The 20,241-nt window shown below is 38.6% G+C and overlaps 1 protein-coding gene across 1 annotated transcript in view; it reads left to right on the top strand.

Annotated features, from left to right (window-relative positions):
• Positions 1 to 20,241, top strand: part of Wdhd1 (WD repeat and HMG-box DNA binding protein 1) — a 35,622-nt gene that overhangs the window by 11,291 nt on the left and 4,090 nt on the right. The window contains exons 10-15 of the mRNA XM_055612305.1: positions 4,678 to 4,888; positions 5,869 to 6,050; positions 8,065 to 8,249; positions 10,023 to 10,264; positions 13,624 to 13,761; positions 14,931 to 15,087. Of these exons, the coding sequence (XP_055468280.1) occupies positions 4,678 to 4,888; positions 5,869 to 6,050; positions 8,065 to 8,249; positions 10,023 to 10,264; positions 13,624 to 13,761; positions 14,931 to 15,087 (1,115 nt within the window). The remainder of the gene's footprint in view (positions 1 to 4,677; positions 4,889 to 5,868; positions 6,051 to 8,064; positions 8,250 to 10,022; positions 10,265 to 13,623; positions 13,762 to 14,930; positions 15,088 to 20,241) is intronic.

The raw sequence follows: 20,241 nt of genomic DNA, 5'->3' as shown, positions 1-20,241 counted from the left end.
CCTAAAGATTCAGAACCTAGCCACATTAGGCACTTCCAAATGTGAGGCTGACGGCAATAGGCTGATTTAATGATTTCATAAATCCTCCTACTTTAGCAGATGTTAGAAATTTGTTCTCTAGGAAGGGAAAATGGAGAAGGTACTTGGTTCAGGAATTGTACGTATAATTGAGTATATTAGATTAGGGGAGGTTTGGAAATACTGTACTAAAAATGGGTTTGCATGAAAGTGGTGAATATTCATGCCTGAATATTAAAATTCCCAGTTCACTTGTATGTGACTCTTAAAGATTGTCAGTTTGTATTGGGCTTTTCAGATATCTTTCCAACAGAAAAGACCTAAGGAGAAGGAAATCTTAGCTCCAGGACCAAGATGTCCTTGAAAGGAAAAGTGATGAATGAAATACGCCAGTGGACTAAAGCTAGATGTAGTGCTATGGCCTAGGGTTATTGTAAGGACTGGATAAGTCACGTGCTGCTAAGGGTGTGCAGCACAGCACTTTATATATGTTGGCTAGCACCAGTCTATCACAGTTTTTATTTAGCCACAGAGAGCTTGCGTGACGTTAGGAGCCGAAATACTCTGCATTGGTTAAGTCAAAGTGAGCGTATGTCCATCCATATTGAGAGGATCGGGGTTGGTGAATACTGAACCTATGTACTTGGAGTGCAGGTAGTTGTAAAAGGTCAGCCAATTCTCATTTTCCATAGAAGGAAGTTCATAGGGTATGTTAAACAGATGGATAAAAATGGGAAAATTTTTGAAGTAGCACTTGAATATTGCTTACAAGCCTAGAAGACACTACTCAATAAAACACTAAAGGCCTGGAGTGGTTGCACACGCTTTTAATCTCGATGTTTGGAAGGCAGAGACAGATCTCTGAACTTGAGGCCAGCCTGGGATATACAGTGAGACACTATACTCTGCAAAGAAGTCGGTGTGCTTGTGCAGAGGGTTGTATTCAGTTTTTTCATGTACCTTATAAGGCTGTTTGACTAACATAAACACACATATACAACCTTTATCACAAAAGGTACGCTGTTGAGATGGGTGAAGGCGTGCAAGCCTGATAATCTGAGTTTGATCCACATGGTGGAAGGGGAGAACGACTCCTACAAATTTTCCTTTACTTCCACAAGTACATCTTGCCCACCACACAAAACAAATTTTTTAAAGTAAATTAAAATAATTTTAGCTAGGTATGGTGGTGCATGCCTGTAGCCCAAGCTCCTCATGGTGCTGATGCAGAAGTGTCACAGTTTGAAGGGCTGCCGAGGTCACAAATTCAAGCCAGCGTGGGCAACTCAGTGAGACTGTCTCAGAACAATAAGACAGGAAATTTCAGTCCAAAGCACTCTTGAGAATCCTTAATTCTATTCACAATTGAATATTCTTCCCAGTTTGGTTTATGAGGCATAGTACATATTTCTCTCTTAATTTACCGTAAATGCTAGGCAAAACTTAATTTTTTTCCTAATAAGGAAATTCTAAGATGTTCTTGGCTAACTTTTGTTCATAAAACTTAAGGATGTTACTGGAATAGTTAAAATAATAGCATATAGCATCTAGTTATTAATTCAGTTACTCATTAAATCATATTTAAATATATGAGTTTGGTGATACTTTTTCTATTCTACTTATTAAATAGTAGTTTCCTTATAATTACATTTACTTCCATCCTAAAGATTTGTGATATATTGCTTTTTAATCCTTTACCAATGTTTTGATTAGAATCTGGTGGTACAAACGTGTCAGTGTGCACTAACATTTTATGGCTTTACTGGCCTTATAGGAATAACTTGTAGCCTTTGCAGTGTATCTGTTCACTATTTCACCTTGTAGTGATCTGAAAGCTTGTTAATAATACCTGACTCATGAAATGTGTTCACATTCCTAGGAACTGGTAATTAAATCTCTGTTTTCTTTATCTCTTGTGTTTCTCTTTGTTCCATTATGTTATTTCTATAAGCATATAAAAAATCATAAGCCTTTAGAGGGTTGGTCTAAAGTAAGTGTGCTTTTGCCTAAGTAATATCTTGTTCAAATATGAAGTAAATCAGAAGTCAGGCAGACTGCGGCCTCCCTGTGACCCAAGCACTTGGAGAGCTGAGGCAGGAGGATCAAGAGCTGCAGGCCGGCATAGTGAGTCCCTCTGTCAGTCCCCATTTGTACAGAAGAGAGTTTGTGCTACAATACAACTGAGAAATTTGTGTGACTTTATCATAGTCATGGTGATTTTTATTCTGGAAAACGAACTTTGAGGTATAAACTTTTGCTTGTATTTTGGCACATTTTTTGTTCTGTGTCCTTTTTTGAAGAGGACTGTTAATTTTTGACAAGCTCAGCAGAATATCCAACTGTACCTGGTTTAATGGGGTTCCCCTGGGGATTTTGTCTGGTGCCCAAGGCTTGACTCAAGTGATAAACCCAGGATTTGCTTTTAGGTACTTTGGTAGGTGTTGAAGCAGCTAGAATCACATGAGGTCTCTCCCAAGGTGGGTTTGGAATTGTAGTATCTGCTCTCTTCTCAGAAGGAGCTTCCTTTTCTGGCTGTTCCTAAATTTTATTTATGAATTAGTACAATATATTCCAGATCAATGCATTCTAATCTTCCTCTCCCTTTTCATCCTGGTTAATTGAGAAGGAAAGTGATTCATGACTCTTTACTGTTAGTGTGTAACCAGTCACAGAATTTTCTTCAATTAAAAAAAAATAAACAATATGTTTATTCATCAACATGATACAAGTTAGAGTTATAGTATACAGTGAAAAAAACAAAACAAAATTCTCAATGTTTTCATTCAGTGTCACCTTCCTGACATGTTACTCTGAGATTCAGGGACAGTGAATCAGCATTCTCAGTTATTCTCAAGAGATTTCAAAATTATGATATTTGGAACATACTTCTAGTAATCTTTACGTTCTGTAATTTGATTAGCTAAAATTCTTATTTTAAGAATAAAACACAGTAGTAGTACTTACAAGGAACTATACATTGCATAAGAACATTCAGTGAAAAACATAATTTAAAATTCAGGCACCTCCTGGGACCATATATGGACCCTGCCCATTTAAAGGTTTATTTTGCATTGAAAATGTTATGCTGGGAAAGAACATTTAGAGGGCATACACAAAGTGTGCGGTGTGTGTGTGAATTCATAGGAAATGTTTTCCTTTATATATATTGTGGTGATGTATTTCAAATACATTTGAGAAAAGGCACCGTGGAACTCACAGTGATCTTACTCTGCTTTTTCCGATGGCCACAGCACTTCTACCAGATTCCTAGCTTTCCCCTTCACTTTGGTTCTCCCCTGGAGGAACTGCTTGAAACTGGCAGCATCCATGATTCTGTCGTCCATAGGGTAGATGCAGTCAAGAATGAACTTCAAAACCTGCTTCTTTTCTGATCCCTGCTAACCCTCCTTTACAGCAAGCTTTTTCCCCGGACACCATGGCAGTGTAGGCTTCCGTAGTGTCCCTTCATGGCCACTACATGCAATCCCGGAAATTGGAGTCCCTTTCGTGCATTCTTGGTCTTCTGAATAACAGGCTTTAAAATGGACTTAGGAGGAAGCTGGAGGAGTATCTTATTAGTGCTTGAAGAAAAACAATAGTAAGCAAGCTAGAGATGCTGAGAGGAGGGGGATGGAAAAGAGAGACTTATGCTCTTCAATTAGGCACAGAGGTCAGCAAGCGGCTGGAGAAAGGTATGAGGGTGGGTTGGGCATCTCCAGAGAAACTGAGAAAGCCCAGAGTGTCAGGGAAAGTATACCTAAGCCTTTTAGTCAGTATCTGAACAAGAAGTGAAGAGTTACATTTGTTTGTTTTGTTTTTCTAGACAGGATTTCTCTGGGTAGGCTTGGCTGTCCTGGACTCACTCTGTAGACCAGGACTAATCTCAGACTCACAGAGATCCACCTGTCTCTACCTCCCTGAGTGCTGGGAATACGTGTGTGTACCACCAGGCAGTTACCTTTTTTTTTTTTTTTTTTTTTTTGAGTCAAAAAAGCAAGCAGGCTTAGCAGGGCCAAATGGTGATACAGCTCTTTAAGTAGCTGCCTGTGTATGATATTCACTTCATGTCTATCTTTGTGATCCTGACCTGTCCCCAGAGCACAAGGCATTTAAAGTAAATAATGTATATGCTAATCATTCTTTTTCTTTAAAAATTTATTTATTTGTTATGTATCCATTATTCTGCTTGCATGTACACCTGTATTCCAGAAGAGAACACCAGATCTCATTATAGATGGTTGTGAGCCACCATGTGGTTGCTGGGAACTGAACTCAGGACCTCTGGAAGAGCAGCCAGTGCTCTTAACCTCTGAGCCATCTCCCCAGCACCCCTCATTCTTAAATCATAGGTATGCACTTATGTTTTTAGAAGCTGGGTGTGTTGGTGGCTGGCTGTAATCCCAGCACTCGGTAGGTAGAGGCAGCAGGATCAGAAATTTCAGGTCAGCCTCTCAGTAACGGTAAGTTTGAGGCCATATGGGATCTAGGAGACAGTGTTTGAAAAAAACAAAACACAAAAAGGTTGCCCTTGGGATATAGTGCGAGGTGTTGAGTTTATCTCTACTGCATTAACAGAAGAAAAAGAGAGAAAGAGCTACCTTTTGCTTAATTGTGTTTTTCTAAATTATTTACTAATATGTTCTAATTTAATTTTTCAAGGTATCTAGTAAAGTGGAAAAGGACTACAATGACCTTTTTGATGGAGATGATACAAGCAGTGCTGGCGATTTTCTAAATGACAATGCAGTTGAGATTCCTTCTTTTTCAAAAGGAATTAGAAATGATGATGAGGATGATAATGACCTCATGCTGGCTGTGGATCGTCTTAGACACCGAAGTCATGTCTTGACAGATGATGAAAACTCAGTTGGTATGAATTTAGCTTTGTACATGTGATAATCTCTTTGCTGATTAGTTTTCCAAATGTTATTAAAACCTATCATAGATGGCTTAATTAGTGTTTAGAGCTCCTTTCTAAACCCTATTTAAAACATTTCAAATCAACAATCTAAGCTTCTTTAACAAACTATAAAAGAAGTTCTACCCCAAACAAAAAGGAAGTAATCGAGATTAGCTCAATTAGGTCGACAATAGAAAAGTTAGAGAGAGGATAGAGGTGCTTATCCTCAGCCTCATAACCTGAATTTGATTCCCGATTCCACAAGGTAGCAGGAGAGAACTCACTCCCGGGGTCATCCTCTGACCCCCTCACATGTGCCATAGCATGTACGCATCTGCACTCAAAGACATACAAATCTAAATTAAAGACACAAACACTGGGCCAGGAAGATGGCCTGTCCCATAAAAGCTCCTGCTGTTAAACTGACAGGCTGAATTCAGTCTTGTGTACATGCGAACACTTTTACCCTCCAGGCCATCTCCACAGCCCCAGCTTTCAAGAACGTTGTGATTTGTGTGTGTGCATGTCACAGCATACATGGGGTTGGTCCTCTCTCACCAGCTTTCCATGGATTCTGGGGATTGAGCTTAGGTTACCTGTTTGCGCAGCAAGCTAATTAATTTTTGAGTCCTCTCACTGGTTCACCCAGAACTTTTTTAAAAAAGAAATTCTATAAAAATCAAGTAGTAGTAAAATGACTTTTTTATAAGTGGTGGTAGCTGACAATGCAGTGACGACTAATAAAGGTTGGTATTGTTACTTAGATTAACATAAGGCACTCTCAGTTCTGCCTCGCAGGACTTTTGAATTATCACCACATTCTTTGAGTACGGTGCAAGAGGCGAGTAGTGTGTCAGCTGTCCCTAAGTCCACGTAGAAACATCATTACAATGCTTTTCTTTTTCTAGGTTGTTAATTTTATGATTATCTTATAATCCTTTGTACTGTAGATGCTACAATGCTAAGAACTAATCTTCATAAAGAGGAAGAGGAAGATGATCAAGCAGACAGTATTCACAATGTCCCCCTTATAAAGCCCCAAGGGCCATTTTATGATGGGCCCTTGCCAACACCCCGACAAAAGCCATTCCAGTCAAGCTCTACACCTTTGCATCTCTCTCACAGATTCATGGTAAGCCTTGCTCTACAACTAACTCTTAAGTCATTCTCCAGCATTGCTTCTTCCCTGCACTTTATTGATAGATTAGGAAATAATTTTTAAAACCTTGCTTAAGGGGATAGAGCATTTGGTCGATTATAATTTTATGGTAGGTTTATTTCATGGTTAAATAAAATTTTTAATTTTATTTCAATATTATTGAAAAGTTTGGTAATTCTGTTTTACAAAATGAAATAGTCTGAAAACATGACTATATATCTTATCATAACTTGTTAAGAGTATTTTTAACCTTATTTCTCAGAATCTCACTAATTAGCCTAGCACTCACTACGTACACCAGATTGACCTCAAATAATTTGTGATAGCTTTCAGACCCTGCCTCCTGAGTGCTGGGGTTGTAGATATGTACCACCATGCCTCTGTCTGTGTGTCTGTGTGTGTGTATTTGGATTCTAAAACACTTTTTAGATGTCTTTAGAAGTCAATTTTTTGGGGTGTGTATTGTTTGTTTTTCAAGACAGGGTTTCTCTGTGTAGCCCCGGCTGTACTGGAACTCACTAGATCAGGCTGGCCTCAGACTCAGATCCACCTGCCTCTGCCTCCCCAACCCCTCCCAAGTGCTGGGATTAAAGGTGTGCGCCACCACTGCTGGTCTTTAGAAGCAGTTCTTACTAGATGGTAATGAGTACGGTAAAAAGAGCTCTTTACCCTGTTCGCAGGGATGTAAGGTCCATTAGAACAGAGACCGCTCTTACTAAAATGTAGCTTCTTAGGAGCTTAGTGGTTATGAACAGTAGCTATACTCAATTCCCAACACCCACATGGCAGCTTAAAACTGTAATTCCAGTCCCATGGAATCGAATGTCCTCTTCTGGCTTCCACAGTGATACACAAACAAAATACCCACACACATAAAATTTTATTTTATTTTTTTAATTTCATTTGAGACAGGGTTTCTCTTTGTAGTCTTGCAGTCCTGGAACTCACTCTGTAGGCCAGAGTGAAACTCTACCTGCCTCTGCCTCCCAAGTACTGAGATTAAAGGCGCATACCACCACTCCCTGGCAGCTTTTAAAATTTTTTAAAATTAAAAAAGAAAACCTAATATAGTATTTAAAGCAAGGCATAACACTGTAGACATTAAGCATGTTTTTTGATGAATGAACATACCAGCTTTTTGCTCTATGTTTGAGAGCTTGAAAAGTTGAGTATGTTATTTGATGTTTTCTATTCTGCAAATTTTGTTAGGTGTTTTTGTTAAAGATATAGTCCTGACATAAATACTTGTAAAAATAGGAAGAGTGGCATTTCATAATAAAACTTTATTGTTATTGAGAATCTTCACTGAGTAATACATCTTAGCGTCAATATTTTACTTATAGATACGTTTAACAGTATGCTCTTCTGGTGATGGTGGGCACCAGACACACACGGTAAGCATACATACATGCAGGCAGGCAAAACACTCATATACATTAGAAAGAAGGAGAGGAAGGGAGACAGACAAAACAGACAAGGATCCTATGGTGTACATCAGTATAGTGGGAGCCTATAGTGTACACAGTGGAAAATAAACTTTCCAAATGTTACTAATTTGTACTGTTTTATAATTTATATATTTATCCTATAACAAACCAGTTATTTGAACAGAAAAATAAATCTGTTGTCATTTGCATCCCTATTTGTATGGGAACTCAAAGTTTGAGGTGTTCGTTTGAAAGAATGTAATGATTTTGTTATTGAAAGGCTAGTTCTAAGTACTTTATTAATTATAAAAACTACTAGTGTAGTTTTTAAAATGTTAAACATTCCATTTGTTAATTGATTATGTGACCTTTTTATAAAGGAAAGAATAGTTAGTAATTGTAGCTCTAATATTACTATTGCTTTCTGAAGCTATGCTTGAGTTAGAAAAAAATGTGGTAACTTTAGGTACAGACTGAGTTAAAGGATTGCCAGCCTGTGTTCTCGTAGTGTATATAGTCTTAGAGTTTCTGGTTTTTTACCTGATTTTGTATACCCGTAGGTGTGGAACTCTGTTGGGATTATTCGCTGCTACAACGATGATCAAGATAGTGCCATAGATGTGGAATTCCATGACACCTCCATCCACCACGCAACACACCTATCGAATGCTTTCAATTACACAATGGGAACTCTTTCCCATGAAGCTATTTTGTTGGCCTGTGAAGGTGCTGATGAATTAGCAAGGTAAATAGGGAGAATCTGGCATTGTTAAACGGTTAGATCAAATTGTATCTTTTATAGTATGAAATACCAGAAACTAGAACTGGGTGTAAACACCTCAGAATGTGTTTTGCTCTAGTTGTCTCCTTATTATATTTTATGTTGAATAGTAGTTGTTATTATTATAACAGCAACATTAATAGAACACTCAGAAAATGAAAGTTCCCTTCATTTCCTAAAGAAAATCCCCTTTAGCATTCTTCCAGAATTAATACTGGAAAGCAGGTGATGGTGACACATGTCTTTAATCTCAGCACTTGGGAGGCAGAAGCAGGAGGATCTCTTGAGTTCAAGGCCAGCCTGGTCTACAAAGTGAGTTGTAAGACAGCCAGGGCTACACAGAGAAACCCTGTCCCCCAAAAAACAAACCCAAAAGAATTAATAATTAGATATATATCCTTCTTGAGATCTCTCTGTATGAACCTTTCTTTAAATTTAGTTTATTGTGTAATTTCTATACAATAAAATGTAACTATACTTCAGGTTGATGAGTTGACAAAAGTTATATACACTTGTAAGTAACCACTACAAAATGTAGAATATTTTTTATTATCTGAAAAGCTTTTATATTTCTTAGAATTAATTCAGTACTGGTATTGGATTTTTAGCCTCAGGGTTGTTTGTTTGTTTGGGGCTTTTGTTTTGTTTTGTTTTGCCATAGATTAGATTTGAAATCTTTCTTATTGGAAAAGAAAATTTTCAAAGGAAGGTAATATCAAAATGTAATACTTATCAAGTTTTCTCTTTTGCTTAGTGGATCATGGGCTAGTTTACATAAGAAAATTTTCAAAGGAAGGTAATATCAAAATGTAATACTTATCAAGTTTTCTCTTTTGCTTAGTGGATCATGGGCTAGTTTACATGGTTTACTAGGTAGATCGATATCCTTTTTTTGTTTTGCTTATTGTGATTACTATTTCTTTCCTTTTGGTCTTTCCTGTTAATTCTTTTCTAAAATGGGAACTGTTATTTATGGTTTGATACTTTGTATTGTTTTTATTTTTTATATTAATTACAGTTTACTTTGTATCTTTTAAAGTCTTGGTTGTTTTGTTTTGTGCACTTACAGTATAGAAACACTTTATAGCCCTTACCTCCAGTTTTCCATTTAATATTATGTTGTGGATGTGTCCTATATCTTCAAATACACTTAAAAATATGAGTTAACGGTATTAATGTAGATCATTTTAAGTTTATTTCATGGGCTTGGGATGTAACACATTCATAGAGTGTTTATTACCTTCAAGACAGTGGTTGTATCCCTGGTACCAGACATGTACATGCACATACCAAATAAATTTTTTTTTTTTTTTTTTTTTTTTTTGAGATAGGGTTTCTCTATGTAGCCTTGGCTGTCTTGCACTTGCTTTGTAAACCAGGCTGGCCTCTGGGTCCCTGAGTGCTGGGTTTACAGGTGTGTACTGCTGCACCTGGCTCATAATTTTTTATTTTTTTTAAACCAGTTTCAGTAATAAAAAAGAAAAATAAACTTTGACATGATTAGTTATATATAAAAATATCCCCTATAACTTGGGGTGGTGCACTCCTTTAATCTCAGCACTCTGGAGTTAGAGGTAAGTGGATCTCTATGAGTTTGAGGTCAGCTTGGTCTACAAAGCAAGTTCCCAGACAGCCAGGGCTACACAGAGAAACCCTGTCTTAGGGAAGGGGGAAAAAATCACATACAAAAATGTGGTTGTTTCTGTCTGTTGTTGTTGTTTTTTTTTTTTTTTTTAGCAAGCTCCACTGCCTACACTTTAGTTCTTGGGACTCAAGCAAAGAGTGGATGGTAGATATGCCTCAGAATGAGGATATTGAAGCCATATGTCTTGGTCAAGGATGGGCCGCTGCTGCCACCACTGCTTTGCTCCTTCGGTTATTTACTATTGGAGGTGTTCAGAAAGAAGTCTTCTGCCTTCCCGGACCTGTGGTATCAATGGCAGGACATGGAGAGCAACTTTGCATTGTTTATCATAGAGGTAGGTTTTTCTTTGTCTTACATAATAGCATAACTTAAATAAAATGGAAACTGCTTGAGGTTCTTTGTTACTGACTTCATTTTGTTTTCGATTGTATACCTCCTTTTGCACTTATTAAGTATTTTCATCATTGTATTCTTTGAATGTAGATAATGTTGCTATATTGGTGAGCAAAAAAAAAAAAAATAATAATAATACAAGGCTGCTTCACTTTATAGATTATTCCAGAGGGTATTAGGGTATTCAAAGGTAAAATCTGGTAGCGTTTAAGCTTTGGCAAGTGCACTGTTCAGTTTAAATACAGAACTAGCCTATAGCTTCTAGTGCAAAAGCTCAAAGCAACTGTGAGTGACTTTCGGAAGTTGGGAGCTCCTTTTCCTTGCTCTGTCGTTATTCCCCACCCACGTTGACACAGACCGTCATAAAGTTGCTGAAAAGGTCATTTGTTTGTTTGATTTTAAACACTCTTGTGCGAATACTGTCTTGGCTTTGTCCTTTTCAGACTTTTTTCCTCACTGACAATGCTTTTTCTCCTTTTGACTGCTCCTGGTGTGCTTAATTTTGTTGGAGCTGGCTTCACCATCCCTGGTGTTCCCCAAAGGTCAGAGCTGTGGACAGCGCAGCTACAGTAGATTTTAATAGGTTGTTCTCTGCTGCCATGCTGTAAACGTCTGCAAGCGTGACTGAAGGTATAACGGGCAACATTTACTCTTCCACTTCACCTTTAACATGCTGCTTATAGGGCTGCAGAGATGGCTCAGGTCCAGAGCACTGGCTGCTCTTCCAGAGGTCCTGAGTCCACTTCCCAGCACCCACGTGGTGGCTCACAACCAGCTATAGTGGGATCTGGCGCCCTCTTCTGACCTGCAGGCATACAAGCAGAACACTGTATAAATAATAAATAAAATTTTGCTTGCAACTCCAAATTGATATCATGATCCATATCAAAAATACAGTCTGAAAGCCAGGCGTGGTCATGCACGCCTTTGATCCCAGCATTTGGGAAGTAGAGGCAGACAGATCTCCTGCTTTCAAGGCCACCCTAGTCTATATAAAAGTTCCAGATGAGTCAGAGCTGTATAGTGAGATCCTGTCTTAGAACAAACAAAAAAGCCACCCCAAAATAGTTTGAGAAACTTGTTAGAGGATTTTATTTAAAATGTGGTTTTAAATATGTATGTCTTGTGTCTTTTAAGTTGGTATACCAGCCCTGTCTTTGGACTTTAATATTCAGTTGCTCATTTAAAGTCAGTGTGCGTGTTATAACTGGCCTTTTGTTTGTTTGTTTTTTGACAGCATTGGTTGTTCTGGAACTCATTCTGTAGACCAGGCTGTCCTCAAACTCACAGAGAGCCACTTGCCTTTGCCTTCTAAGTGCTGGGATTAAATTCATGCACCGCCACCACCTGGCTTAACAGGATCTATGAACACATCTTGGCCATATAAGTAAAACCTTTACATTTTTTTCTTCCAAACCTTCTGCTTAAACAGTTTGCTCTCCTCAGTTATTAGCTTATTAACAATTCATACTAACAGATCTTCAAGCCACACAACTACAAGCCACATAAATTCCATCTGTATGGTCAGAACATGTTTTGTTCGTGGAGTGGCCCATTCCAAGTCTGTCTCATCTCATTTCATAAACTAACACCCCAGCCATAGGGCATGTTGTACTGCTGGTCATAGTAGCCTCCACTATCTATTAGCCCTTAAGGCTGCTGCAAGTTACAGTCTGTTTTCTACAGAGCTGCCAGGATGATCTTTCAAATGCATATATCTCTTTTCTGCTTCCATTTTTCTGCCTGCATTTCATTTTTAGACTAACAAGCAAACTTGTTGCCATAACAAGGTGTCTTAGTGGTCCTGCGGGATCTGAACTTCATCTGTTTCGTCAACCTCATGCCTTTCTATTGTCTCTTGTCATGGTCATACATACGGGTCACTTGTCCTGTGAACACTTTATCCTTATTTCTATCTTAGGACCTTTCCACTAGCTCCAACTGTTCCTCTCTCATTGCACCCATCTTTTTAAATATGAGCACATAGGAGGTTATATAATGAATGGAAGTCACAAAAAAGTTTAGCAACAGTGAAAGGCTTCTAAATGCAACCATAAATTAATTTAAAGTTAAGTGTGCGGTGAGTCTTTCATGTTTGTAGCAGTGCTTGTCTCTGTTGGTCTGAATTCACTGCAGCCTGATTTCTGAATGCCCAGTGTGCACACTGTGCCCAACCGTGCCTGCCACCCCACCACCGAACACCAGCGAGCACTGCCTGAAGCAGCTGCACTAAATGTGTATGTGTACGGGGTGTTGATTGTCACATGGGAAGTTTTCAGCTCTTTTTTTCATTGTTTTGTTTGGTTTCTATATAGCCCCTGGCTGTACTCTTCCAGAAACAATGGTTTACTTATTGGAAATGAAGACAATATTTTCCTCTCTCCTTGAGCATGTAAAAATCAAATGAGGGTTGGACTGTCTCTGGATGCTTGCTTGTAAAACTTGCTACTTAGTCTCAGGACTGTGTCTGGATGCTTGCTTGTAAAACTTGCTACTTAGTCTCATAAAAAATGGTGAATGAATTTTGGTTTGGGGTTAGGACAGAGTATCCAAACATTTCTGAATGGCCCTATTACTTTATTTTCCTATTGTGCCTATTTTCCTATTTTCATGTGCCACTGAGCCAGGCAGTAGTGGCACATGCCCTTAATGACAGCACTCAGGTGGCAAAAGCAGGTGGATCTCTGAGTTCACGGCCAGTTTGATCTACAGAGAGAGTCCCAGGACAGCCGGGGCTATGAGAGAAACCCTGTCTTCAAAGCCCAATAACTGTAAATAGTAATAGTACCTGAGATAACCAGCTGGAGGATGAAAGGGTTTATCTGGCACAGTCCATCACAATGGGGATGTGAAGGCAATTGGGATTTTTAAATTAGCTGCTTACATTACATCCAGTCGAGAGGCAGAAAGTAGTCAACACATGTCTCTCAGTTCTCTTCAGTCCAGAATCATAACAAGGAAATGGTACCAACTATGTTGTCCACAAATGTTCAGTGTAATACGTTAGTCTGCTTCTAATGTATCAGAGTGATTCCTCATGTGGGTTAACCATAAATGGTGCTGTTTTAAGAATGTGTCAAGGGAGGTGGTGCCACAGGGCTTTAATCCCAGCACTGGGGAGGCAGAGGCAGGTAGGTCTCTGAGGCCAGCCTGGTCTACAAAGCGAGACCTAGGAAAGACAGAGCTACACAGAGAAACCCTGTCTCAGAGGGGAAAAAAAGTGTCACAAAGTTAATCACAGAAAAAAAATTTAGACTTGATTATGGCTGACTAACCTCTGATACATGTGCATTTCTGTAGGTACAGGATTTGATGGAGATCAGTGCCTTGGAGTTCAGCTGCTAGAGTTGGGGCAAAAGAAAAAACAGGTCTTGCATGGCGACCCTCTTCCTCTTACCAGGAAATCCTACCTTTCATGGCTAGGGTTTTCTGCTGAAGGCAAGATAATTTTTTTTATTTATTTATATTAAAGACATTTCAAGAAGAAAATAATTTCATAATTTTAGCCTTAATTGATTTAACTACTCTGTTTATGTTTAAATTTTTAATTTAAATATGTATGAAAACTATAGTTGTTAGGCATAACAGTGATTCTTTCACTATTATGAGAAAGCTTACAAAGAAAATTATGTTTTTATTATTTTTTTTTAATTTAATTAGGTTTATGTATGTGCCCAAGGAGTCTGGAAGAGGACACTGGACCCCTTGGGCTGTAGTTACAGGTGGTTGTGAGCCCCCTCTGTGTGTCCTTGGAATCAAACTATAGCCCTCTGTAAGAGTAGCTTAAGTGCTCTTAACTGAGCCACTTCTCCAGTCCTAGGAAACTATGTTTTTCTAATTTATTTATTATATAGCAATGAGGAGATACAAATCATTAATAAAAATTAATGTCTTTTCCAGTAAATTCTATACATGTTAGGAAGCTTCTAAAATTGTGCTCAATCTATGTGTGGCTCTTGAATACTTGAAATGTGGCCCGTCTGAATTGAGATATGCTATAAATATAGAACACTGAATTTGGAAGAAGGTATTGAAAAAAGTATTTAAAAAAATATCTCAGTTTAATTGACTACATACATGTTTCAGTCATAATATTTTGGCCATAATGATGAAATGCTATCATCTCTTGTTCAAAAGTACTGCGGTGGGATTAGAATTTGTATTTGTGGATCCCATGGTATTTTCCGGGCAGTGCTATCACTGACCTGTCCGCAGTGGTGTGTGAAAGATGCTTTGCGGAGGGCAGGTGATGGCATTGTGTCATCTCTTAACCAGGGTACGCAAGACACTTATCCGGTGGGCTTAAAGTAATTACTGCTATATTCCAGCAGGGGGCAGAGTTTCCACGGAAATTGGTGGGGTCCATTATGTTGTTTTGTGTTTGTTTGTTCTTTCTTTTTTCCTTGTGGGAAATTCCACTCACATGCAGAGTCTTTTCTTTAATTGGGTCTGCGTGGTAATGAGCCTTTACAGAAAGCAACCCTGAATTATCTTCCCCACCTTTTGCTTTTGAAGTTAAAAATGGAATCTTTGGCATGTATTTTGAAAGGTTTATTTAACAGTACACAGCCATAATTTCAAGTGATTTCTTTGTTGCTGGTATTTAGGTACCCCCTGTTACGTGGATTCCGAAGGCTGCGTCCGAATGCTAAACAGAGGACTTGGGAATACATGGACTCCTATATGTAATATTAGAGAGCACTGCAAGGGAAAATCTGATCACTACTGGGTAGTTGGTATCCATGAAAATCCACAGCAGCTAAGGTGGGCCATAACAAAGTTAGTTAATTTATTGACAGAGGTTGAGATAAGACCTTGTACCAGTATGCCTGGATCCAGCTGTATAAGTATATTTATTTTCTTTTCATCTTCTGCCAACTGGTGAAGTGAAAATTAAAATGTGCTCTGTCTGTATTATTGGCGCTATAAAAAGATATAAATTACTGATATATACTTATAATGCAAATGAACCTTGAAAATATTATATTAAGTAAAAGAAATAAGATCCTAAAGGACCACACATTATATGATTCCACTTATAAAAATACCCAGAATAGGTCTTCTCTAGAGACAGAATAAAGTTAACAGAAATTCCTATATTCTGTCCCTGGCATCTCTAGGCAGATTATAAGGAATAAGTCCAGAGTTATGAGCAATGTTTTGGGAGGTGGTAGTTGACATTGTGGGGATTTGAGAAGAGAAAATGCAGTCTATTTAGACAATGAAAAGTTTAATTTAGTAGAAAACCATAAGGGTTTTAATGTTTATTTCCATGTGTGCCTTTATTGAGTCTGCATAATTCCATTGTTTATATATTTAGTATTATAAACTGTATTAGTTGGCTGTGGATGTACCTTAGTGGTATTGCTTGTTTAACATGCAGGAAGTCCTGAATTCCTTCCACAATGCAGGAAAAAAACATATATTTTTAAAGATTTATTTAATACAATGTTCTGCCTATGTGTGTGCCTGCACACCTGAAGAGGGCACCAGATCTCATTCTGTATGGCTGTGAGCCACCATGTGGTTGCTGGGAATTGAATTCAGGTCCTCTGGAAGAGCAGCTAGTACTTTTAACCTCTGAGCCGTCTCTCCAGCCCCTGGAAAATATTTTTATTTTTTAAAGGAAAAAAAAAAAATGTTTGGGTATGGTGCGCAGCACACAGAGGGCAGAGGCTGGTAGATCTCAGAGGTTGAGGTCAGTCTGGTCTTCAAAGCAAGTTGTGGGTCAGCCATGTTTACATAATGAGACTGTTTTTTTTTGTTTTGCTCTGTTTTTGAGACTAAATTAGTTAACTTTTTAATCAATGTTAGGCTGTATGGCTGTCCTCAGAAATGTCTTGCAGTTCTAATTCTAAAAATCAAGTTATTTAGTAGTTTGAACTAAAAATTCATGTTACAGCTTTTTCTTTTCTTTTTTAAGATTTATTATTTTTATAGTAGTGTGCCTGCAGGCCAGAAGAGGGCACCAGGTCTCATCATAGATGGTTATGAGCCACCATGTGGTTGCTGGGAATTGAACTCAGGACCTTTGGAAGAACAGCCAGTGCTCTTTACCTCTAAGCCATCTCTCCAACCCCTTATTGTTACATCTTAATAGGGGCTTATGGATTAATTCCATGAAGAATTTTGCTAGCCTCTCTAGTGCTTACTCAAGTTAAGATGATTCATTTTGGTATTAAATGTTTTATCTTGCAAGGCCTAGTGGCACACGTCTGTAATCTCAGCAAGTTGTGAGGCAGAAGCAGGTGGGATCTCGGTGAGTTCAAGGCCAGCCTGGTCTACAAAACGAATCCAGGCCAGCCAAGGCTACCCTGTCTGGGAAAAAAAATGTTTTATTTTATTATTGAGACAGTGTCTAATATGTAGATCAGGCTGGCCTTGAACTCAGAGACCCACCTGTTTTGTTCCTGTAGTATTAGGATTAAAGATGTGCAGTTCACAACTGTGGCTGTAGCTCTCCGGGGGATCCAGTGTAGTCTTCCGGCCTCCTTGGGCACCTTACAATTTGCACAAATCCTCATTCAGACATACTCAAAATTAAAAATGAATTGTTTTTAATTTAAAAATGATTTTGAGTTTCTTGAAATTGAAGTGAGTTACAGGACAGCCAGGGTTACACAGAGAAACTTTGTCTTGAAAAACAAAAAATACCCCCTTCCCACAGAGGGCCGATGATGACTAAAGCTGCTAAAGAAAATGTATTTCTACCAGGTGTGGTGGAATTGGAGAATTGGGACTTCAGGGTTAGCCTGGGCTATCTATTGTGACTGTGGGTCAAAAATAGAAAGGAAAGAAGAAAATGAAACTGTTTAGTTTTGTGCATATTGAGGTCGGGTATTTGTATGTTTCTTGGTTTTATTTTAAATAAATACAATTTTTTTTTCAGCAGTTGGAAACTGCTACTCAGTCATTGCTTCTTCCTCCTCCTTTGAGAGGTTCTTAGGGAATTGAGGTGGCTGACTTTGAACTTACGAACTTTATGTCCTAGCCTCCCAAGTGCTGAGGCTCTAGCTGTGTGCCACTCTGCCTGTCTGTGTTATACTGTTTGTTTAAGCGCACTTAGAGATAACGGATTTCCTTTGTAAGCCTAGGGTAACTGAAAAGCAGGGGAGAAAGTCCTCCAACTCTCCTCAGTGGTCTACTGCTGTTTAATGAAACGTACCTGTCCTTGCCATCAGAGAGGAGCGTTAAAACTTCGCTTGTTCTCGGTGTTGGTGGTAAAGGTAGTGTGGGCCGTGTTACTCTGAAAGGCAGGGTGGTGCGCACATCCCCAGCTTAGTCTCTGGGTCATACTGCGTGCTGTGTAGCCAGGGCATGCTGTTTAGATTCTACCTTCTCCTCAGCTCTCGGGTAGAAAATACGCATCTCAAATTGCTGGGAAGATGGAGTGAATTTCTAAGTACAATGTACATAGGACAGTCCCTGTGTCCAAAGTGGGTGTCTATTGAGTGTTAGCTGATAAAAATAGTAATTTTTGGTTAGGTTTGGTGATTTTGAGGCAGGGTGTCACTGTGTAGCCCTGGCTGTCCTGGAACTCCCTTTTGTAGACCAGGCTGGCCTCAAACTCACAGAGATCGGCCTGCCTCTGCCTCCCAGAGTGCAGGGATTACTAATGTGTGTGTGCCACCACACCTGACTGGAAAGTGACTTTTATTAAAAATCCTAATCATATTTTTTTTCTTTGTGATAAAATCAGTAAATTATTTGAGCTGAGAAAAGTTAAAAAAAAAAAAGACAGGTCACTTTATAGACAGTGCATTTCCTAACCCAATTTAGCAGTATTTCTGCTTTCTTTTTGTTCAGGAATCCTTTAAAAAGGAATACAGTTTGTTAAAAATAATTAAAATAGTTTGTTAAAAATAATTAAAATAAGGGATGGAAATACTGTGTACTGGGAGAGTGCTCGCCATTCAATTCCCAGACTGTAAAATTAATTAATTGAGGGCTGGAGAGATGGCTGAGAGGTTAAGAGCATTGGCTGCTCTTCCAAAGGTCCTGAGTTCAATTCCCAGCAACCACTTGGTGGCTCATAATCATCTATAATGAGATCTGGTGCCCTCTTCTGGCGTGCAGGCACACATGCAGCCAGAACACTATATAAATATTTAATAAATAAATAAATCTTTAAAAAAAACTTTTTAAAATAAAATAATTGATTAATTTGTAAATTCAAAACACCTTTCTTTAATTATGAATTTAAAAATGATTGCTATAATAGAAAGAGCACCGATACGTATGTGGGGGGGGGGGGGTGGCGAGAGGCAGGTTCTCTCTATATAGCCCTGGCTGGCCTGAAACAGAGAAACCTGGCTTGGTCTGCCTTTTGCGTGCTGGGGTTGCTATCATTGCCGGGCATGTGGTGCACACCTGTAATGGCCAGCATTCTTTGAGGCAGAGGCAGGTGGATTTCTGTGAGTTTGAGGCCAGCCTGCTCTACAAAGTGAGTCCAGGACAGCCAAGGCTACACAGAGAAACCCTGTCTTGAATAATAAACAAACAAACAAAAAACTGCTCTCATTGTTCTAAAGATTTTTTTTCATTATTACTAGTAATATAACTCTGGTTAATTTATCAGTACTACAGTCTAATTTGCTATGAACAAACAGCAACCTTCCTCCCTTTGCTCTTCAGTTTGTAAAGATTTTTTTTTTTCTTAGATGAACCTAAAAGTAAATTTGTTTTAATTTTTTATTGTCCACGTGTATGATGTGTGTGGGTACCTGAATGCCATGGTGCACATGTAGAGCTAAGAGGACGGTTTGCGGAAATGGTTTTTCTCCTTCCCCCGTGGCCCCTGAGGGTGTGTAACTTGGGTCATCATGAATATTGTCAGCAAACACCTTTACCACTAAGGCACCTTGCTGACCCAGATTTACTTTTCTAATTGTGTTTCATTTAACAAGCATTTGTTATAGTACTGGTTACATGTACTATACTGCACAAATACACTGTGGCCTGGAATGTGTGCTTTAAAAGATGTGTGAGCAGTCTTCAGTCGCGCAGAAGAGTGGCCAGTTGAGGAGAGAATTACTGTTTACTGTACAAGGTTAATCTACACATTGGCCTCAGTTTTCTACAGTTTCTTTTTTCCAATACTTCCTTTAATCTAATAACAGAACAGATCTGTGATCAGTTTGAAAGGCAATTAATTTAAGTAACTTTAACTTCTTAGTAACATAGTTCACCCTTTTACATTTTCTACTCCAAATAGTTTAAACAGGCTTCATAGGAAACAATAGACAGTTATTCCATGAGGAAAATGTTCAAGACTTAGCTAAGAAAATAAGAAATATAGTTAGTTTCCTACTTTGCAATAAAGTGATTTTTTTTTCTTAATCTGGTTTTTTGTTTTTCGAGACAGGGTTTCTCTGTGTAGCCTTGGTTGTCTGTCCTGGACTTGCTTTATGGCTTTGTAGATCAGGCTGGCCTGGAACTCACAGAGATCTGCCTGCCTCTGCTTCCCAGAGTGCTGGGATTACAGGTGTGTGTCACCGCACCTAGCTAGAAGGTGACTTTTAATAAAATCCTAATCATACCTTTTTTTCTTTGTTCGATGAAATCAATAAAGTATTTGAGCTGAGAAAGGTTAAAAAAAAAGACAGGTCACCTTATAGACAAGGTGTTTGAACACTCATGTTCTTCCAGCTTGTCATAGGCGTGTGTGTTCTTTTCCTCCACGAATGCACATGCTCTGCCTTTCTGTTCACCAAGTAGCAAACCGGTGCTTGTGAATAAGTGCATGGCAGTCACCACAGCAGAGCCTGCACATTTGAAGTGTTCATGCTCCTGTCTCTTGTGCTGTGCCGTGATCCCATGACCTCCATAAAAACATAAAAAAGGAGAAAGAAAATAAGATTGTATGTTCCAAAGAAATTACAACCATATTTCTTGCTTTTTTTTTTTTTTTTTTTTTTT

The sequence above is a fragment of the Psammomys obesus genome, unplaced genomic scaffold, assembly GCF_907164565.1.
Source record: "Psammomys obesus unplaced genomic scaffold, mPsaObe1.curated_primary_1811, whole genome shotgun sequence".
NCBI lineage: Eukaryota > Metazoa > Chordata > Mammalia > Rodentia > Muridae > Psammomys > Psammomys obesus.
The sequence above is the reverse complement of the archived record's forward strand: the minus strand, read 5'-3'. Positions and strand labels throughout refer to the sequence as shown.